Here is a 19166-nt window from a genome sequence, read left to right as displayed (position 1 = left end):
TGCCTTCCAGGAAAGCTGTAGGGTTTCCTTGTGTTTTGTTTGGTTTTGTAGCTTTTACAAAGAATCGAAGACCCTGGTGTTTGCCTTGCCATCAGTGAACAGTCCCTTGACCAGCATCCCAACTTGGCAGCCTCTCACTTCTTGGCTGATTACCTCACAGCTCACTTCTATGCCAGTCTGACAACTGCACGCCGGAATGAAATCCAGGCACTCTATATAGGATCAAAGGTCAGTAAAACCCCTGCCTTGAGGGAATAACAGCAGTAAATAGCTGTATAAGTAATTTAGTAATGCATGATATTTCCATAATATAAAAAGCCTGCGGGGTTTACCAGAGCATTCTCACCACATCAGATCTAAGATCCTGAATCTCAGGATCCAAAGGAAAGTCAGAGATGGCTTAAAGCTTCTCTTTCCTTTTTCCAGTTTTGCAGTTCCATATTATGAGCAAAGCAGTCTTGTGTTTGAGCTGTGGGGAGTGGAGGAACACACAGGCTGAAAGAGGATAGGGTGGAATGAAGTAAAATTGTGGAGCTCATTAGAACAGTTGCTGTCTTTGTCCCAAGTGAAGAAGAAAGTATCCTCAACTTACTCTCTGTATCGGTAACACCAGGTGTCCTATATATGCCCACCTGTATGGTGGTTTTTTTGATGTTTCTCCCAAGTGCCTTCCAGAGGTGAAGGATGTTGTCACTCCCCTTTCTGGATGGCCACTGCCTTTACACAAGTTCTGTGCTCAGCAGAATAGATGCATTAATCAGCAGATTACCTTAGTTGAATGCATTACATGTAAACAAAATGCAGTGCTTTTGGTAATGTCTGTTTTGGTGTAGGACTGTAAACAGCCGCTTGCTCCAGTGCGTGTCACAACAGTATTTTGCTGGGCTGCCTGTTTGCTTACTTGTTCCTTCTGAAGAAATGACTCAATTTGAAAAGCATCCATATTAACTGTCCATCTAGAGGAGAGTTGCTCTTACTTTCTCCTCTTAACATTTCCTCAAATGATAAGAGGTTAAGGATTGGGCTAATATGCTTTTTATAAGTTTATTTATGCAAGAGAATGTGCTGTACTCTGCTACACCATACTTGTCACAAGGTCACAAAAGATTTTCCACTCTTCCATATCCTCTGAAATGAGGCAGTGTTTTATAGAATGGAAAGCAGAAGCTAAGTGATTCTGCAAATCCTCTTAGCAATTTTGTAACAGAAGTTGGAGTTGATTTAAGAAATCCCACTTCCTTTTTGTGACCTCCACATGTCATCCCATTCTCTACATAAGTTATTGTGCTAGTTTGTTTAATCTCCCAGAAACACAAATTTAAAGGTGTTTAATTTTGTGATACATTTTTTTCTCTGGTGTCTCAGGTGCTGCTGACTCTGCCTGAGCTCTCCCGTGTTAACTACGTCCACCTCTCCTCAAGGCCACTGCTCATGCTGGAACAGCTCCTCATGAATATGAAGGTGGACTGGGTGGCTTTAGCTGTGCAGACACTGCACCAGCTCTTAGCTGGGCAGGAAATTGGTTTTACTGTAGAGGACATTGACAATTTGCTTTCCAAGTATGCAGAAAAGGCTCTCAACTTCCCTTTCACATTAAAAGAAAAGAGATCAGGTAACTGTCTACCAGAATGCTGTTTTTCATTTGGGAAAGAAGGGCCAAAATCCTCCAAGAATAATTTCAGCAATCGTGCCATAACATTTTTAGATGTATGCTTCCAGTCTCCCTCTAGCCCAGAAAATATTCTTAGTCTTTGCCTTTCTTGTAAATAGGTGTTTTCAAAGGCCAACAGCTCCAAAAGTTTCTCAGACTTTTTGCTGTTGTTCCTTGTTAAGGTTTGTTTTCCTTTATAATACCGATGAGTTTTATTTTACTCCTGTTTAATGCAAAGTCACTGACAACTTAAGCACTTCTAAAGCCTGCAGCCAGCTACATCTTCCCTCAAGTAGAATGGGGATTTAGTCTTCTATAGTATTTCCTCCTACTAGAGTCCTATTCCTTTTCCATATAGAAAACTTCTAGACTGGTAGTTGTGTTTAACAGTTTTGTTACGGTTCTCCTTTCTGGCTTGCCAATCCTTTCTCATCCATGTTGTCTTTGAGTCTCGTGTACTTAGCTTCTTTGGCGGTTTTTGAACTGGAACAGCAGAGGGTGCTGCAGATCCATTCCAATGCTTTTGTGTCACTATTAAAAATGTATGGTTCTGTACCTATCTGTATCTGTTTATACCTGCTGATAATGGTACCAACTTGCATTATGCCAGTTTTCAAGTGTTGACTTCATTTTGTGATTTAAAGATGCAGCTCTTGCTAACATAAAAGCATCAGACTTAATCTGTCTCTTCCTGCCAGATGATCTACAGCTTTGAAAGTATGATGTTCCTTCCACTGCAGTGTGAAGCATTTAATATTTGCTATGAGCATTTTGTATTAGCCAATTGTTTTTGAAACTCTGCTATATTGTTCCCATAGCTGTCATTACTCCCTTGCTTTGATAAGGATCCCTTTATTTGTTTTTTAGTTAATTTAATTTTATACAGTTTTGCATTAATTGCTGTGGACTTAATTTGCATGCAAACATTAATATGTAATTCCATAAGTAGCCCTGTTTTGTGCTGACCTTCTTACATACTCCTGTGAATGGATTCCTCTAATCCCCTTGAAAACAGTTGTATTGACCAGTATTTATTATCCTCTGATTTTTTTTCCTCTTTCTTTCCTTTGTCCTAGATTCTCTGATACGTATTCAAGAAAGTCTCAGTCAGGTATTGGAGTGTGAAGCATTGTCTAAATCAGGATCATCAGAACTATCTTCTGTCAGTTCTACTGGTAAGGTTAAGACCTTGGTGCCTGTTGGGGTTTAACCTCGGCAGCAACCACAGCTGCTTGATTACTCCCACACCAGCCCCTTCACATGTGGGATGTAGAGGAGATTTGGAAAAGGGTAAAACCTGTAGGTTGAGGTAAAGACAGTTTCGTAATTGAAATCAAGTAAATATAGTAATGATGATGAAAAGGGAGATAAGAAAAACAGAAAAGAAGAACAAAACCCAAGAAAAACAAATGCTGTAAAATACAATTGCCCACCACCTGCTCACCAACCAACTCTCCAGTGGAGATCAACCCCTCACAGCCATTTTCTCCCAGTTTGTTTGCTAGGTATGCCATTCTGTGCTCCTTGAATTTTTTTCCCTAGGATCCCTGTTGTGACCTGAGGAAAACAGCACACCTTATGTTGTCTGCTCCCCTCACAGCCCACAGACACAAAATAATGGAAACTAAGTAATTTAAGCCAGAACAACTTGAGAATATTTGTAGCTAAGAAACAACCAGAAACTCTTCTGCAGGTTCTGTTTAGGAAGTCATGCAAGAGATGTACAGTGTGTGTGTGCTCTCAGGGAAAGACTAACAGAATATCCTCAGACCTCCAAGGATGGTAATTCTTAGCAAGTGATGGGCCTGAACTAGAACTGCAGAATGGTATCCTGATTTACAGTTTAAGGGTGTCAGAACTATTTCCTGCTTCTGTGTCTCGAATTGAAGATTACATGAAGTGACAGCAGTGTTTTGGATTGGGCTGTGTAGCTCTTCAGTTTTTTCTTATAATGGTCAGTCTAATATCTCTGTCCTGTTAAAAAACTTGAATGTATGGTCCTTTAATGTTTGTTTGCAATCTGGTTATCTACTTGAATGAGAATGAGTTAGCTTTAGTGAAACTGAGATTTTTGTTCTTTTTAGTTTAATATGCATGTACAGAGAAGGTAGCTTGCAGGGCTGCAGTGAGTGGCATGTTGAACTTTTTAATTAGCCTGCTGTGTGACTCACATCATGTAAACTAAAAGCCTGTCTAATACTATAAGCTTCATTCAATGAGTATTTTGTTGTTGGGGGTCGAAGGTCTCAAAGGCCACGCTTAAATTCCTGCCTCTGTGAACTGATTTCCCCACAGCAGATTGAAAAGGCAGCCAGAATAGCGAGGGCCAGGCCTGGCCATGCCACATCTCTCCTGAGATAACAAAAGAAACTCCCAGTCTTCAGGAATGTCAACACTGGACATACTTAAGATTCTATTTTATGCTGTATTGCTTTTTATTATCCAATGACCATGGTGTATTTTTTTCTTCCTCCCCCAAGTCTCTGCTTGTGATACAAGAACAGATGTTGACACACTGTCTTATACCTCTCTAGTTTTTATGAAGGTCTCTTAATAAGTACATTCTCTTCCTTGTCAGCATTGAAGTGCTATAAGTTTACCACCTTACAGTCTTAGTTTAAAGCATATATATTCCTTATACGATGTTATTCTGCCATGCCTAGCTGAAATATAATGGTAGTAGTCATCTTGTGAGGCAGAAAGATCTTACAGCCTCATTGAATCTATAGTGTTTTCTGGTACTTGAGACTCTATTAAACAGCTTAAATCCTATTCCATGTTTTTCTTGGCCTGGCTCATTTTCAGGTGTAACCATATCTGCAAGCCCCAGAGACAGGAGTCTGCAGCAGAACTTGCTTCCTCAAGAATTTGTGCCTCCTGAGAAGCCACCACCAAAGCAGCAATGGATACCTGATGACACTGAAACTATATGTATGGTTTGCAAAACGGAACGCTTCACTATGGTAAGGAGAAAAAATGAAGTACAGACATTCCTAGAACTGTGACCTTAATACAAGCACTTCCTCACAGTCTGTTTCCTGAAAGACCTGAGCTACTTTAGGAGTTTTGTCTGCATCACCATGAGCCCAACAAGATTGCCAGTCCTTTGGTATTTAACCACTGGTTTCTATTTAGAGTCGTCGAGGAGACTGGCAAGAGTTAGCTCTTTGCAGAGTTCTGTGAAGTGATAGAGCCTAAAGAGGAAATCTGGTCATCAGAGAGAAGACAACTATGGGATCTCAAAATTGTGTAACAGCAGCAGTTTTAATATTCCAAAAGGTTTTCTAGTTGACTCTGCTGGCAAGAAATAACATGATCACTGTATGATTCAGATTACAAATATAGAAAATTAAATCTTTGCTGTTGGTTGCACTTTTCTAAAAACTGTTGTTTCACAGGGTACTTGAGCAACTGCATTGGTGCTCTAAGGGAGAGCATAATTTTTTAATTTTGCAGGTGTGCTAGCAGTCTGTAATCTGCTGCTCAGAAACAGTACTGTTTTCTCAAAAGTACCTGTTGCTTTTGAATTTGGAAATTTCATTTGGAAATGGTATCAGAAAAACAGTCCAGAGCTTTTAACTTTTCCAGGACATGGTCTAATTAGCTTTGTGATTGAAACTGGGATAATTCAAGTAATAGAAAGCACAAGGCTGTTACAAACATATTTTAAATACTGCCCTGTGGGTTTAGGGTTTGATTTCTTTTTTCTTTGCTACACTTTCTTCAAAAAGGAATTTTAACAGGGAGAATCAATCACTGTATAATTCTGAAAAGCCTTTTCCTGCATGTGGTTTCCCCTCTTCAAAGGGAATAAGTTTACTCAGAGATACAGGAGAGGATTTCAGTAAATTCTCTTTGTGGCTCATCCATGACCTCTTCTGCTTAGTTTAACAGGCGCCATCACTGCAGGCGCTGTGGCAGGCTGGTGTGCAGCTCTTGCTCCACCAAGAAAATGGAAATAGAAGCTTGCAGAGAAAATCTGTCTCGTGTATGTGATCAATGCTATAGCTACTACAACAGAGAAAACATGCCTGGCTTGGTGCAAGACACAAGCACGTAAGTCCTTCTATCCTAGTTCTCCTCAATTTTCAGCAGAGTGCATGAATGGAATCAGAGAGACATAGGCATTTGGATTTATGTGGGTAATGTAACATCAGCTGTTTGGCCTCTAGCTTTTGGGATTTTCAGGTTTGGTAGGTGTGGGAATGTTTCTTATGCCTCACTTTACTTTTCACATTGGAAAGAACATTGGAGGGCTGGGCAACAATTCTTTAATTCTTTAAGTATCAGTAATTCTTTAAGCATCAATTAATCACTAACCCTAAGAATTGAATGCTTTGATGCAAAACATAGCACAAATTGCTACAGTGTGACAAAGTTCCTTGCAGTATACTCAGCTCCTGGATTAATATTGCATGTTGACTAGCTCTGCTGAACATATCAGTGTATTAGTTGTTCCATAATCCCTTGATTATGGCTCCCTGAATGCTTGGGAATTAAAAAGGAAGTTTCTGATTAGATAGGCTTTGAAACTGCCTTTTATTAAAGGGACAGATGTGATGACATTTTCATGATGTGATTGTTTTCAGCTCAGAATTGGACTGAAATTCATTGTGTGTACACAGCTGGTGAAAAACACAGCTGAAAGGAGTTTATTCTCTGTGACCTTGAGCAGGCTTTACAGGGTCACAGAGAGTAAGATTTACCCTTTCCAGCCATGCTTCCAGATACATTTCCCCTTTTCCATCGAGCATGCACATAGCAGTATCCACTATGGCAGTATCAGCAGGCTTCCTAGGAAAAGAGCAATCTGTGCAGATCTGAAGGGGAACCTGTGAAAAAACAAGCAGTCACTTGCAGATGCAAGTTGTGTCAGAGTGGTTTCCAGATTAGGCCAGCAGTGATCAACACTGTGCTTGAATGCCTCCTGCCAGGTTTTAATTATTTGTCTGGGTATTTTTATACTCAACCTGTTGGTATATCAAACCCAATTAAATCTTAAGGACAGAGACTTGGATACCAAAGGCTTCATTTTAGCTCTGACTTGTCCTGATACTGGGCAGTTCTTATTCTCAGTGTTTGCTTTTTTCTGACATGTGTAACAGTGCTGTTCCTACAGAAGGTCGTAAGAGCCAATTACTTTGTGCAGTTGAAATACAACAATACAGAGGCAGAAGCTTAGATTTCCAAACAGAAGGGATTAGGGGCAGGGCAGTGTGTGAAAAAGGACCGGTAGGGATAGGTGTTGGATCTTTACAGAACAGTGTTCTGAGGAAGGTTGCCATACTGATGTCTGCCTTAAAACCATGTTTTCCCCAGCATGCTGGAGTAGACATGATGGTTCTTTCTGTCATTTTATTACAGCAGAAAAGAAGATCAGGACCAAGTGGAAGGTAAGGAATGGAGTAACATTCAACGACAATTTTTTGAAGTTCTGATTAGCAGTTAGATACTGGAAGCTAGTTGCAGCTAAAGGGTCATCAAAACTTCAGTTGCAAAGTATCACTCATGGTGTTTTGCATGTGCAGGCTTAAATTGAACATTTCAAACTTCTGTGAATAGAAATTGAGACTTAGGAGAGGTATCTGAGCCAATATTGGATGTGTTGGATGGTTGTTATAGAAAGGAACTGAAAAAGAGTTGGAGAATCCACTTTTCCTTCTAGAAATGGTCAGTGAGAGGCAGTGGTGTGAATGGAAATTAATTTGCTCACTACAGAGCAGTGCTGAGAGATCCTCTTTTTATAAACCATGACAATTCTGAGCACCACTGCAGTGTGCTGTGGTGTTTTATACCCCTGCCTAGAGGTAGCACAGCATGAGACCCCTCTCATGGTTGTGTCCTGAGTTCCATCTCCTGTGTTGATGGTGTGAAAATAGTAATTGCATTTTGGTGCCTCTATTTCCGAATCTAATATCTTAAGCTTCAGGAATAAGAGCAAAATTTGACTTTTTCTCTCTCATTTTTCCTCAGGAGGTATTTACTGTTTTGGTATTTTGGGTGATTCTGCAAAATTTTCCTACACTGATGTAAAGTTCTGTCAGAACAAGACAAAAATTATTTGAAGTGCTTGTAACAGTAGCATGAAACATGGTGCAAAATTTGCACTTATGTAATAACAAAGCAAATAAGAATATTTTTCCTTATTTGTTCCTTTTATAAGTGTGGTGGGCTGTTTGAGAATCTTTTCCCCTGCTGTTGATGGAAATTTGCTTTACTGCTACCTTTGTTTCAAGACTGAAACAGTTGAAATTTAGTTTTTGTGTAGCACTGCTACACATTACTGGACCTATGTGATCCATTCAGTGAAGTGGATAAGAACAATCTGGAAATCCTCAGATATAAGAGGGAAAGAGTTTTATTTTGGTTTTTTAACTTATCTGGTGTGACTGTGAAGAAGGCTTATCAAATATTTTCTAGCTCAGTTTATTTTTGCCAGTTCAGTTTCCAGTTCAGCTTGGAAAAGTGTAAGGGGGATGTTGAAGTTTGGTTTGGTTGCTTTGGTTTTTTTTTAAATTCACTCTACAATTTTAGTTACTCAGTGCAAGAGGGATCAAGAGTGAACTCTAGATGAGTAGGTTTTGAGACTTCCTAACTTTTTTTTTTCCAGAGGAAGCTGGTTGGGGAAAGAATACTAAATTGTCATTATTCTCCATTTCTTGGCATTGTGAGATTGGCCATTGTTTTCTTGGAACCACAATCACAAACTTGAGCATCAGTATTTGATTTATAACTATTCTGGGTAACAAGTTTCAAAACAAGTATTTCCTTGATCTGGAGGAAAGAAAACTACTTTTCACAGAAATTGTATATCTTGAATAATTTGATCAGAACCCAAATTTCCTACAGTACTATTTTATAAGAAAATTTACCATTAGGATTTAGGTCATCTTAAAATCTTTTGGCTTAAAGCTCATGGACTCTATAGTCAAATCACCTGAATTTTGAAAAGAACATAGAGGTGGTTAAGCCAATTTACCCTTTCATTTACAACTGTTTTTTTATTTTCTCCTTTGAGATGAAACCCACAGCTCTCATATTTCCAGTCCTTCCTGTTCAGAAATATTTAATAAATTGCCTGAGGGAAGGCTGACGAGGGAAGGCTGCTGTGCTTGATGCCCAGTAGCATAAGAGTTAAAAAATCATTTGAAAATACATTACTGGAACCAGGTTTTGGTAGCAGTGACAGTAAGTTTAGGTACGATTTGGCAGCCTGCTGAGGGAAGGAAATGTTTCTGTGATCTGTGCTGGACATGTGATGCTGCCAGGAAATGGCACAATGAGAGGATTATAGATGATTGATTTTTGAGAGATAGGAATGTTCTGCATTATGTGTCCTTAGCTGGGTTTGTTGCTTCTTGTGCAATGATTTTACCTGGTGCTTTCTTTTTTGCTGTAGAAACTTCTAATAATGAATATTCCACAGTGGTACGAATACCCAAGGCAACTGATCTTGAATGGATTTTTTCCCTGAATGAAGAGGAGAATGAAATCGTACGCAGCGAATTTTATTATGAACAGGTGAGGTTGGGAGAGAGTCCAATATAAGCAGTTCACTGGAGAACTACCTCAATACCTATATTTGTCTGTCTTTCCTCTAATTGTCAGGCTCCCAGCTCTTCCCTGTGTATTGCCATCCTTAGCCTGCACAGTGACAGCATAGTGTGTGGCCACCAGCTGATAGAACACTGCTGCAAGTTGTCCCAAGGGCTCACTAATCCTGAGGTGGATGCTGGACTCCTCATGGACATTATGAAACAATTGCTCTTCAGTGCTAAAATGATGTTTGTAAAAGCTGGAAGGAGCCAGGACCTAGCTCTCTGTGACAGGTGACTTAATCAGATATTCACTAGGATGTATTGTGGTACTGTCAAGAGCATTATCTTTTTTCACTGAGGTGTGGAGGTGGAAGGGTTATTTTGTGGACCAGTTTAAATGAGAAGTTCATAATGCAGGAATAATGTGGAAGTTCAAATAGGAGAAGGTCAAGCAGTATGACTAATTAATAATTACTGAGAGAATTCTCTTACTAGGAAGAAATTACTCACAAAGATGGGTGCATATTTTACTTCTAATATTGTTTATCTCCTTTCAGTCTGTATTTTAATATAGGGTTTTAAACCTGTCCTTCCTGAGAATGAACATTTTACACTTCACGTTTTGTCCTACAGAGCTTGAGGTGGCAGGTGTGAAATATAAGTTTCACATGAATTGCTTTGATTTGATAAGATAGAGTCGGTGTCTTCAGTCAGTGTGTTACACTGAACATGGCAAAGAAAGCCCAAACAATAACAAATGCTCTGACAGGGATAGTATGATGGATAGAGAAACCTGGTGTACTGGTGGTTAGAAACCACTGTCCTAAGAGTTGTCTTTGACATAAAGTTCTTTAATGTACGGTAATAATGAAAACATGTGTATTTATGTTTATTATTATTATTATTTATTATTATATTTATGTTATTATGTTTAACTTGTAGCTATATCAGCAAAGTGGATGTGTTGAATATTTTGGTTGCTGCTGCCTACCGTCCAGTGCCATCTTTGGATCAGATCCTTCTCCCAGCAGCAGTAACGAGATTGAGAAATCAGCTTTTGGAGGCAGAGTACTATGAACTAGCTATAGAGGTAATGCTGGTGGAGGGATGTCAGTGTTAATTCTTCTTTAGTGGCTTTTGTTTTCCTCCCTCCTGAATTCACATGGATGTGATGTATGAAATGGATAATATTTAAACAGTTACAAACTGAGATTAGATTTCTAAACTTGGAAGAAATAATTTCCTGAACATTGGAAAAAATTTTCTGAGACGGAAAGTCCTGCTGTGGAGCAGGCTGCAGAAGGGAAGGATAAGTGGCCTTGTGTCCTGGAACAGTTAAAATTGGAATGGACTAACTGCAAGGAAGTCTTTAAATGAAGGGATCTTGCAGCCAGTAGAAGGGGTGAGACACCCTTTGTGGCAGGACTTTATCTGAAGCTTAAATGTTAGATTCTATTTGTCTGTAATCTGACAGCAAACATTGGTAAGGCACCTTTCCCAACCATTTACTTGGAAATCAGCAATGTTGGCAAATCTATACATCAGAGCCCATCTGAAGTGGTTTATCATCAGCTAATCCTGCTCCCAGGATTTTGTAAGCCTCTCTTTTTTGGCATTGTACTTTGTTAAATACAGGATTATGATACTACAAATAGTATTAAGATTTGTTAAGCAGTAATAAACAGCAAGAATAGATGACCTATTTGAATAGAAATAGTTCTTGTTTAAAAGCAGCTAAAAGAGCTTTAGGTCTACTAAATAAATCCAGGAATAAAATTTATCAGCAAAGTTGGAAATAAAGTGTGAAATAAATAAATTCTTGACAGTTCATGAAGCATCTTCTGTTGCCTTTTTTAAAACCATAAATCTGATGAATTCTGCTCTGTAAAAGTCATCTCCTTTAGAAAAGCAGATGTGAAAATGTCCTGGTTTAGAACTCATGAACTGAAACTTAGCAGATAAACAGTAGTTTAAACTTATACAATAAAAAATAACCTCCATATTTGGAGATCATGGGTGTTTTGGTAGTTCGTCTTTTGTTTGCCAGTAATATGGAAATAATCAGCATGGGTTTAGTTGTTTGTTTTTAATGGGAAATGTGCTCTAGGACAGGAAAGGTCAGAATCACAGACTGTGTGATAAGCCATTTTTCCTATTTGCTGTACTGGGACTATGTTGTAGTACTAACAAATGATTTTGAATTTAGGTTTCTACAAAATCTGGATTGGATCCAGGTGGAGCATGGCATGCCTGGGGCATGGCTTGCCTTAAAGCTGGAAATTTAACTTCAGCAAGAGAGAAGTTTAATCGATGTTTAAAGCCACCCATGGATCTAAACCAGCTGAACCATGGTTCAAGGCTGGTCCAGGATGTGATACAGTACCTGGAGTCCACAGTGAAGCCAGTACTCATCACAGTAAGAATCTTCTCTGCCTGCTCTGAGGGGCTATGGCAAAGCCAAGTAATGATGGTTTAGTACACATCTTACAGCAATGCATGTTCCAATGGGAGGTGTTTGGGTGTTTATTTTCCTTCTTTGTCATAATTGTGTATTGCAAACTCAGTATTGCTGAGAAATTTTTTAGCTCTTTCATCACATTGAAGTAGTGCCTGAGAACCAGATCATAGGATTTTATAGCAATTTGGGATGTACTTTGTGGAGGGAAAAGAGGCTGTACTGGATAATGTACTATATGTACTATATTACTATGGTCTATGGAAGCTAAAGTTAATCCCAGCAGTATTTTGTGATGCTGCAGTGATACAATTTTTCTACTGAAACTCTGGTAACTTTACAAAAATTCAAAGTCTTTCAAATGCTTTCCCACTCCTCTCATCAAAAACCACTATTAAATGGTTTGGAATTCTGATTAGGTACCAAAAAATTACTTTTTGTCCCAAATAACTGCAGAATCATGATGATGAAGGACCAAGTATGTATTTTAGGAGAACAAAAAAGCCTCTTTGAACTGGGTTGCTGAAGTAACTGTTGACATTGGAATTTTTTTAAAGTAAGCCTTCTCCCTGTCCTTGGAAACAGCTATGCTGGGTACAGCAACATTCAGCACATCTGTTGATAGCAGGGTTCCAGTCTAGTGTTTATAAAAAGCATTGCTGGATTCTCACTCCTCTGAAGCAATTTCTATTTTAAAAACAATAGTAATGGAAATGCAGCAGGGCTCTCTGAAAAGAAGGTTTTCTCTTGCTGATCACCTGTCATTGGTTCTCTGTGTTAATGGCAGGACGATGATTACTTTGCCACACTGAGGGAACTTGAAGCAACACTGAGAACAAGAAGTCTGTCTCTGGAGATGATGTGTGAGGGGAAGATTCAGCACAACAGCTATTATCAGGAGTGCTTGTTCTATTTGCACAGTTATGGCACTAATCTGGCAATAATAAGCTTTTACATGAGGCATGACTGTATGAGAGAAGCACTGCTTCACTTGTTAAATAAGGTGAGTAATTCAATTTTCATCACTGAAACTGAAACTTGAAAAACAGCCATGAGCATCATGCAGTGTTTGGGTGGTTTTCTGCACAGGGGTTTGCAGAGGTCCTGAAATGCTTTACACAACCTATCCAGTGACTGACAAGAATTCAGTGAGACAGAAGAATATTGATCTTTACAGATCCAGAGAAGAGAACGTGCAGTTTTGGTCCTTTAATAGAGTTCCTGCATCAACAGCACTTTGTCTTTTTTTCTGTGATGTTGAAAACCTGGGACTGTTGTCATAGAGTTCACCTATGTTTGCATTTCTGTAACATTAGGAATATAAGGGAATACAGAGGACAGAAGTCTAGGGAACCCAAAATGTGGTTTCCAGTTCTCCCTTAAAGAAACTGCGTAATATAAGAAGACATAAGTATCTCTGGAGTAAACAGTTCCATTGGTAAACTAAATTAAACTACAATTAAATCTAGAAATTATTCAAAGTTCTTACTAAGACATTAAGGATGCTTCTTAGGAGATGTGAATCCACTATATCTCACCAGCTTATTAGAGTGTGGTGTTTCCTTTGTTTCCTTTTCTAAGTTGCTGTGTTTGTGTTTGAATTTCTAATTTTTTTTATTATTATTTGAAATAACTCTTACTGAGAATGTACAAATTGAAACACCAACTTCCATTATCTTTATCTGGCTATGAGGTTTGTTAATAGAAAATTAAGATGCCTTATCTGCTCTGCTTTCTCATTGTACCATCAGTCATTCTAAACTCTTATAGTCATCTGCATATGGAATTACCTTTTTAAATGTATCTTTTACATCAGTTTAAATCTGCTTTTAAAGAAAAGTTGTATATTTTTACAATGTGGGTGATTTAATGTCACATCTTTAGTAGCAGACTTGGAAAATAGTCTAGACAGACAATTTGATGCAGAAATTTTGGACAAGGAACTGGTAGTAGTCATACAAACCAGAGAGGAGGATTTGTTCCCCTAAAGCTCTAAGCTTCTGACTAACATTTTGCAGTTGGTTGTTTGGAGACATTTTATGTGTGCAGACATTGTCACTTGTATCTTACTCTGAGATACAAAAAAAATTTCAAAAATTTCATAACAAACCTTTAAAACATTTGTGGTGGCCCTGTTGACACATATTAATGTTACTGTGAAAAGAAGCACATGTGAGGCTGCATTTGCAAGACCACAGTCAAGAGGTCAAGGGAAGTAAATATTCCCCTCAGGTCACTACTTGGAAGGTTTCATCTGGACAGTTGTGCCCAGTCCTGGGTTCCCAAGTACAAAACAGACACTGTCAAAGTGAAGCAAGTCTAATTGAAGGCCACCAAAGTGTCTAGGGGCCTGAAACACCTGATACTTATGGAGAGTGATAGAGCTAGGTTTTTCCTGCTGGAAGAAAAGGCAAGAGGAGATCTGTGTGCTGTTTTAAGCTGCCAAGTGGATGATTATAGCAAAAATAGAGCCATGCTTATCTCATATATGTGCCCAGTAAAAGGGTAGGAGGCAGTGGACACAACTGGGAGCAAGGGAAATTGCAACTGGATATAAAGAAAGAGGTTTTGGGTTTGTTTTGGGTTTTTTTGGTACATATATTTAGACATGGAACCAGGGCCAGAGGGAGGCCTTTGTCATGCTCAGAACTTGACTGAACAGGTCCAGAGCAGCATGATCTAACTGGGAAGTCATTCCTGAGTGGGATTTTGAATGAAATAACTCCCAGAAATCCCTTCTGATCTAAATTATTTATCAATTTTATGATCTCTGTCACTTAATATGCCTTTGTATGACATAAGGAAAATAAGCTACAGTGGCTTTGCTTCAGGCTACTTTCTGTTTGTGTAGGAATCCCCATCAGAAGTCTTTATTGAAGGGATCTTCATTCCAAGTTATGAAAGTGGAAAACTGCATATGTTGGAGAACTTACTGGAAACCATTGATCCAGGATTGGAAAGCTGGGGAGTCTATTTGATTGCAGCCTGCAAATACTTGCAGAGAAAGAACTATTACCATATTCTGTATGAACTGCAGCAGTTCATGAAGGTAAGTTGAGGGACAGTGCCATCTCTCTTAATGAAATGCTGAATGCTGTCAGACTTTTGGTCATTTACTTTGGTCTGAACCTGCATGCTGACAAGTATTTTTTGCCTCTTTACAGTCGTAGAAAACATAGAAAGGCCTGAGCCTTACTAAAACTGACCTGATCCATGTCATGGATCTGGCACATTGTATCAAAGAAAACAGCATTGCCTGCTCTGTGAGCCCTTCAGTGCAGACAGTGATGCTGAAGGAGGTGTCCTGTGGTTCCTCTTAGTGACGAGTGCATTTCTTCCAGGATCACGTTCGTGCTGCAATGACCTGCATTAGATTTTTCACTCATGGAGCAAAGTCTTACACTGAACTTGGAGGAAAACAGACATGGCTTCTAAAGATCAAGGACCATCTCAAAGTCTATCTGCAGGAGGTCTCAAGAAGTTCAGGAAGGAAAAAAATGACATTCACTTTTCGGAAGAAAATGTCTGCTACGGATGTGTCAAGGTATCTATAAACAAGAAGCTAAGTTTTAGGAGAGGTAAATGAAATTCAGGCTTTACACTTTGGGGTGTTTCTTCATTTAATTTAAGTTGGCTTTACCTAACATTGTCCAAATCTGCTTTTATGTAGTTACAGGTGTAGAATTCCCATCACTTTTTCCCCCAACGGTCCAAACGAGGAGATGGGCAGTTGTTTCTATCAAAAATATGTATCTGTATCAGACTACCTCCTTTAATTTAAAAAAAACCAGGAACCCTACAGTTCATAGACAATTATACATCATTCCACAAATGCTTTTTCTCTTCTTCTCTAAAAAGCAAGCAGCTTTGTAGTGCTTTACTGTCTACTGAGGTTAACTCAAAACACTGCACTATGTCCAAGCTATAGGTGCCAGAGGAAACTGGATTCCTGTATTCAAAAGTAAGAGTGTAAATTTAGCCAGATCTCCCTTGTCGTTAGGGTTTTATATCTTTGTTTTCTTAGGAGCTTTTTTCTTTCTTTTTTTTTAGGCTGGACTCTTAACTTAAACTGGAAGGGCATGTGTGTGATGAGGTGAAAAAGCAGGAATAGATATTTATTTTGTGATCCAGTTTCTCTGGCTCGCTTCTTTGAAATAATGTGAATAATTGCTCAACTTCAGCTTGTGATGCATGTTAAGTGCACAGATCTGAAAAGTAATGTTGCTGCAGACTTGTACAATGGACAAAGTCAAAAAGCAGCTAAAATAATTGTTTATAAGTATATCTTCTTTTGAAAGGTATTGAAGAAATTAGTTCATATAAATAATAATTGACACTTTCCCTGTTACAAAATAAAGTCAGAATTTTTTTTTCACTGTCTAGGCACATCAATACAGTTGATCTGCAGATGGAAGTAACGAAGTTCCTGCATCAGTGTGAGAGCTCAGGAGCTTCTCAAATGACAGATTCCTCCTTGCCCACACTCTTTGGAAACAACAACATGAAAATGGATGTTGCTTGCAAGGTACTAATTGCTGTTTTAAAAACACAGCTCTATTTTTCATCAACAGTACTAACTCATAATGGAGGTTGAAGCATTTAATGTTTGGAGCAGTTTCTTATATTTTTTATGGGCAGGTTACTTATGCATGAATGCAACCCATATTTATGAAAAATTCGTGTTTTCTCTCAAAGTAGCAGAGAACGTGTGAGAACTTGGAGCTCATCTCCTCAAAGTTCAAATTTTCAGAGGCAGAGCATCCAGAATACAAATAGTAATATTCCTTTTGTCTGTGTATCCCATTTTGTTTGGAATCAAGGCAGATAATGCTGTAATTCTAACCATTCTTAACTTTGGCTCATCTCCATCTGTATATTGCCTAATGTTCCTCAGGGAAGCAGTGTGTGACCACAGACCCTATAATTTGCTGTACTTCTTGGGATGGTGCTGTTTTCTGTTGAAGTAATGCATTTTCTTTTGGCCTCTGGGCAAAATCTGGATTTGCATTAATATTATTTAACTGTACATAATGAAAAAGGAATGTGCATTCCCAGACTTGTCTATGCCTCTTTTTTCAGGTCATATTGGAAGGCAAAAACATTGAGGAGGGGTTTGGGATTGCATTTAGAGTTCTCCAGGTATGGAAAAACTTGATATAACAAACAATATTATTACAAAGTAATTCCTGAAAGCAGCAATTATTTAAACAAAAGCCTTTTTCCCCTCCAAATATGTTTTAATCCCCAGCAAAGAAAAACTTGCTGAGAGGAAGGTCACAAGTTTAAGTCTTATATGTCTATGTATTTGTGGAAGTTTGGTAAAGAAATTAAGTTGCTTTTTCATTCAAATGTAGGACATTTCCAGAGTAATTGGGTCCTACTAAGGAAGGTCCTACTGAGCTTTTCCTTTGCTCTGCGCCTTGTTCAGTGTTTTAACTCCAGAAAACCACAGTCATAGATGTGTGTAGAGACCTCTCACGTGGTAGCTCTCTGCAGTTCATGACCATCGTGCAAAGACAGTGAATAAATAAGGTCAGGGCTCTCTCTGTTCTGTTCTCCTGATTTGAGAGCAGAATTAATTAACTGGAAACTCTCGCTGGGGACCTTTCATTGCTCGTGTCGGGTAGGAATTGAGTGATTATCAGTCAGCGTAGCTCATGAGCCTTCAAATTCTTCTCATTGTTTCTCATCAATAAAGTCCCAGACAGTAGAGCAGGGCACTTTTGGACAGAGGTGGCACACTGAAAGAATATTTATGGATGTGGCAGGCCCTGCTCCTTCTTTCATGGATGTAAAAGGCAGAATTTCTGTCTGTAGGGAGATGGAGAGCCTTAGAAAAACAGCACTTCTAAGCAGCAGCAGCAGCCACTATCTCCAGTAAAAATGGAGGAGCAAGTCCAGCTGCTATCACTTCCATTTCCATCCTTTTTTTTTGTCTTTACTTGCTCATTGCAGGATCAGTTCACAGCTTTTATCATCTCTTCCCTCATGTGGATGGTGTACAATGGTCAATTGCCTCCTGTTTGAGGTATCCAGAGGGTGACTGCTGGTGGGGGGGCTGGAGAAATATAGTGTGAACATGCTAAGTTAGGGAGAAGTGGGTAGGGATCTAGGAAAGACTTTTTGTCAGAAGAAATAAAACTGATTTTTTGCCACTCCTGAAAAGAAGGCAGTAACAGCACTCTTGTTCTTAAGCAGGATTGATTTTTACAAATCTGGTTATAAGAAACCTTTAAGTTAACCCCGAGCAGTGGTGAGTAGAAAACCAGAGGCTCCCAAAAAGCTTTGACTTTTTGGAGTGTGGTGTGGTATTTTGTCTTTAGGAGAGACTGTCTCAGTTGTGCAGACTCCCTCTGAGCAAACCCGCTGAGAACATTCAGTGTGTTGCTCTGATGTTCCAACTACCTCTAGGACTTCCAGCTGGAGGCTACAGAAGTGTACAGCAAAGTGGCCAAGCATCTGGTGAAGCAGCAGAAGTACAGCGAGATCCAGCAGCTCCTGAAGTGTGTCAATGAGTCTGGAGTGGCAGCAAAAAATGATGGGGATAACATTATCCTAAACTGTCTAAATGAGTTCAAAAACATTCCTGCTGAGGTAATTCTATCCTCCATTGTGTCCCTTTTGAAGTAAAAAGGATATAGACAATACAGGCTACAGGGAAGTCTGGTGCCTGTACTGCTCTGTTAGTGAGTCCTTCGGATGTTCTGGCTCCATACTACAGGCACAGCTTAAAGGTGGGAGTGTGTGGTTTGCCTTGTATGAGATACTCTGAGAGGAAACCATAAGTAGCTATAGCACACTCCTACCCTGCACTTCCCAAATGGATACCCTGTGAGGGACAGAACATTTGCTTCACAAGATACTGTCAAATGCTGCTGATTGCAGCAGGAGGTGTTCCCTTCAGTGAGGCTTTCCTGGCTAACGCAGAGGATGTGTGGAGGCAGAAACCTCCTGCCTCCATAGGGACCAATTTTGTGATTACCACAGTGTTTTTTCCATCCCAGTGAAGGAAGGAGATGCATTCTGCTAGTTCTGTTAATTAGATTAGGGGGTGCAGCTCACTCTTTGGGTCAGGGCGGGCCATGGGGTTACTCCTTCTGGGGTGCAGGGAACCTACAAATTCATTTCCCACAACACAAGCCATGTCCATGAGAGACTCAGCATTCTCTAGGGATACCCCCAGAGATGACAGGCAGGAAAAGCTGTGGGTAAAGGGAAAACTTGGATTTAGTATTTTTTTGTATTTTCTACATCTGCAACTCTCAAGTTGGGACAGTCTAAGCACCTGTTGTGATCTCAGCAGCCCTGCCTGCCCACAGGGGTTTGATCCCTGATGGGGTAAAGTTTTGCAGACTGTTATCACTTTACATGTGAACACCTTTTCCCTTTTTTGGATACAGGATCTCGATAATCTGATTCAGGATATGGACAGTGATGAAAACAAGGTAAGTAAAAGCACATAGAAAGAGCTAAACAGCCGTCTTGTCTGCAGCTTGCAGGGTCTTTTTCACTGTCTTCTCTC

The 19166-nt window shown here is 39.4% G+C and overlaps 1 protein-coding gene across 6 annotated transcripts in view; it reads left to right on the top strand.

The window, feature by feature from the left end:
* Positions 1 to 19166, top strand: part of ZFYVE26 (zinc finger FYVE-type containing 26) — a 48110-nt gene that overhangs the window by 25667 nt on the left and 3277 nt on the right. For 4 of the 6 annotated variants that reach the window (XM_014869429.2, XM_014869428.2, XM_088167119.1 and 1 more), the window contains 17 exons: positions 52 to 228; positions 1366 to 1612; positions 2728 to 2826; positions 4457 to 4614; positions 5538 to 5707; positions 7016 to 7044; positions 9051 to 9172; positions 9260 to 9480; positions 10132 to 10279; positions 11396 to 11605; positions 12432 to 12647; positions 14496 to 14693; positions 14986 to 15188; positions 16028 to 16169; positions 16724 to 16783; positions 18056 to 18238; positions 19045 to 19089. In XM_014869429.2, coding sequence (XP_014724915.2) covers positions 52 to 228; positions 1366 to 1612; positions 2728 to 2826; positions 4457 to 4614; positions 5538 to 5707; positions 7016 to 7044; positions 9051 to 9172; positions 9260 to 9480; positions 10132 to 10279; positions 11396 to 11605; positions 12432 to 12647; positions 14496 to 14693; positions 14986 to 15188; positions 16028 to 16169; positions 16724 to 16783; positions 18056 to 18238; positions 19045 to 19089 — 2628 coding nt within the window. The remainder of the gene's footprint in view (positions 1 to 51; positions 229 to 1365; positions 1613 to 2727; positions 2827 to 4456; positions 4615 to 5537; positions 5708 to 7015; positions 7045 to 9050; positions 9173 to 9259; positions 9481 to 10131; positions 10280 to 11395; positions 11606 to 12431; positions 12648 to 14495; positions 14694 to 14985; positions 15189 to 16027; positions 16170 to 16723; positions 16784 to 18055; positions 18239 to 19044; positions 19090 to 19166) is intronic. The other 2 variants (XM_014869430.2, XM_088167118.1) reach the window with 2 other exon arrangements.

The sequence above is a fragment of the Sturnus vulgaris genome, chromosome 6, assembly GCF_052056855.1.
Source record: "Sturnus vulgaris isolate bStuVul1 chromosome 6, bStuVul1.hap1, whole genome shotgun sequence".
Taxonomy (NCBI): domain Eukaryota; kingdom Metazoa; phylum Chordata; class Aves; order Passeriformes; family Sturnidae; genus Sturnus; species Sturnus vulgaris.
This window is presented reverse-complemented; position numbering and strand designations above follow the sequence as displayed.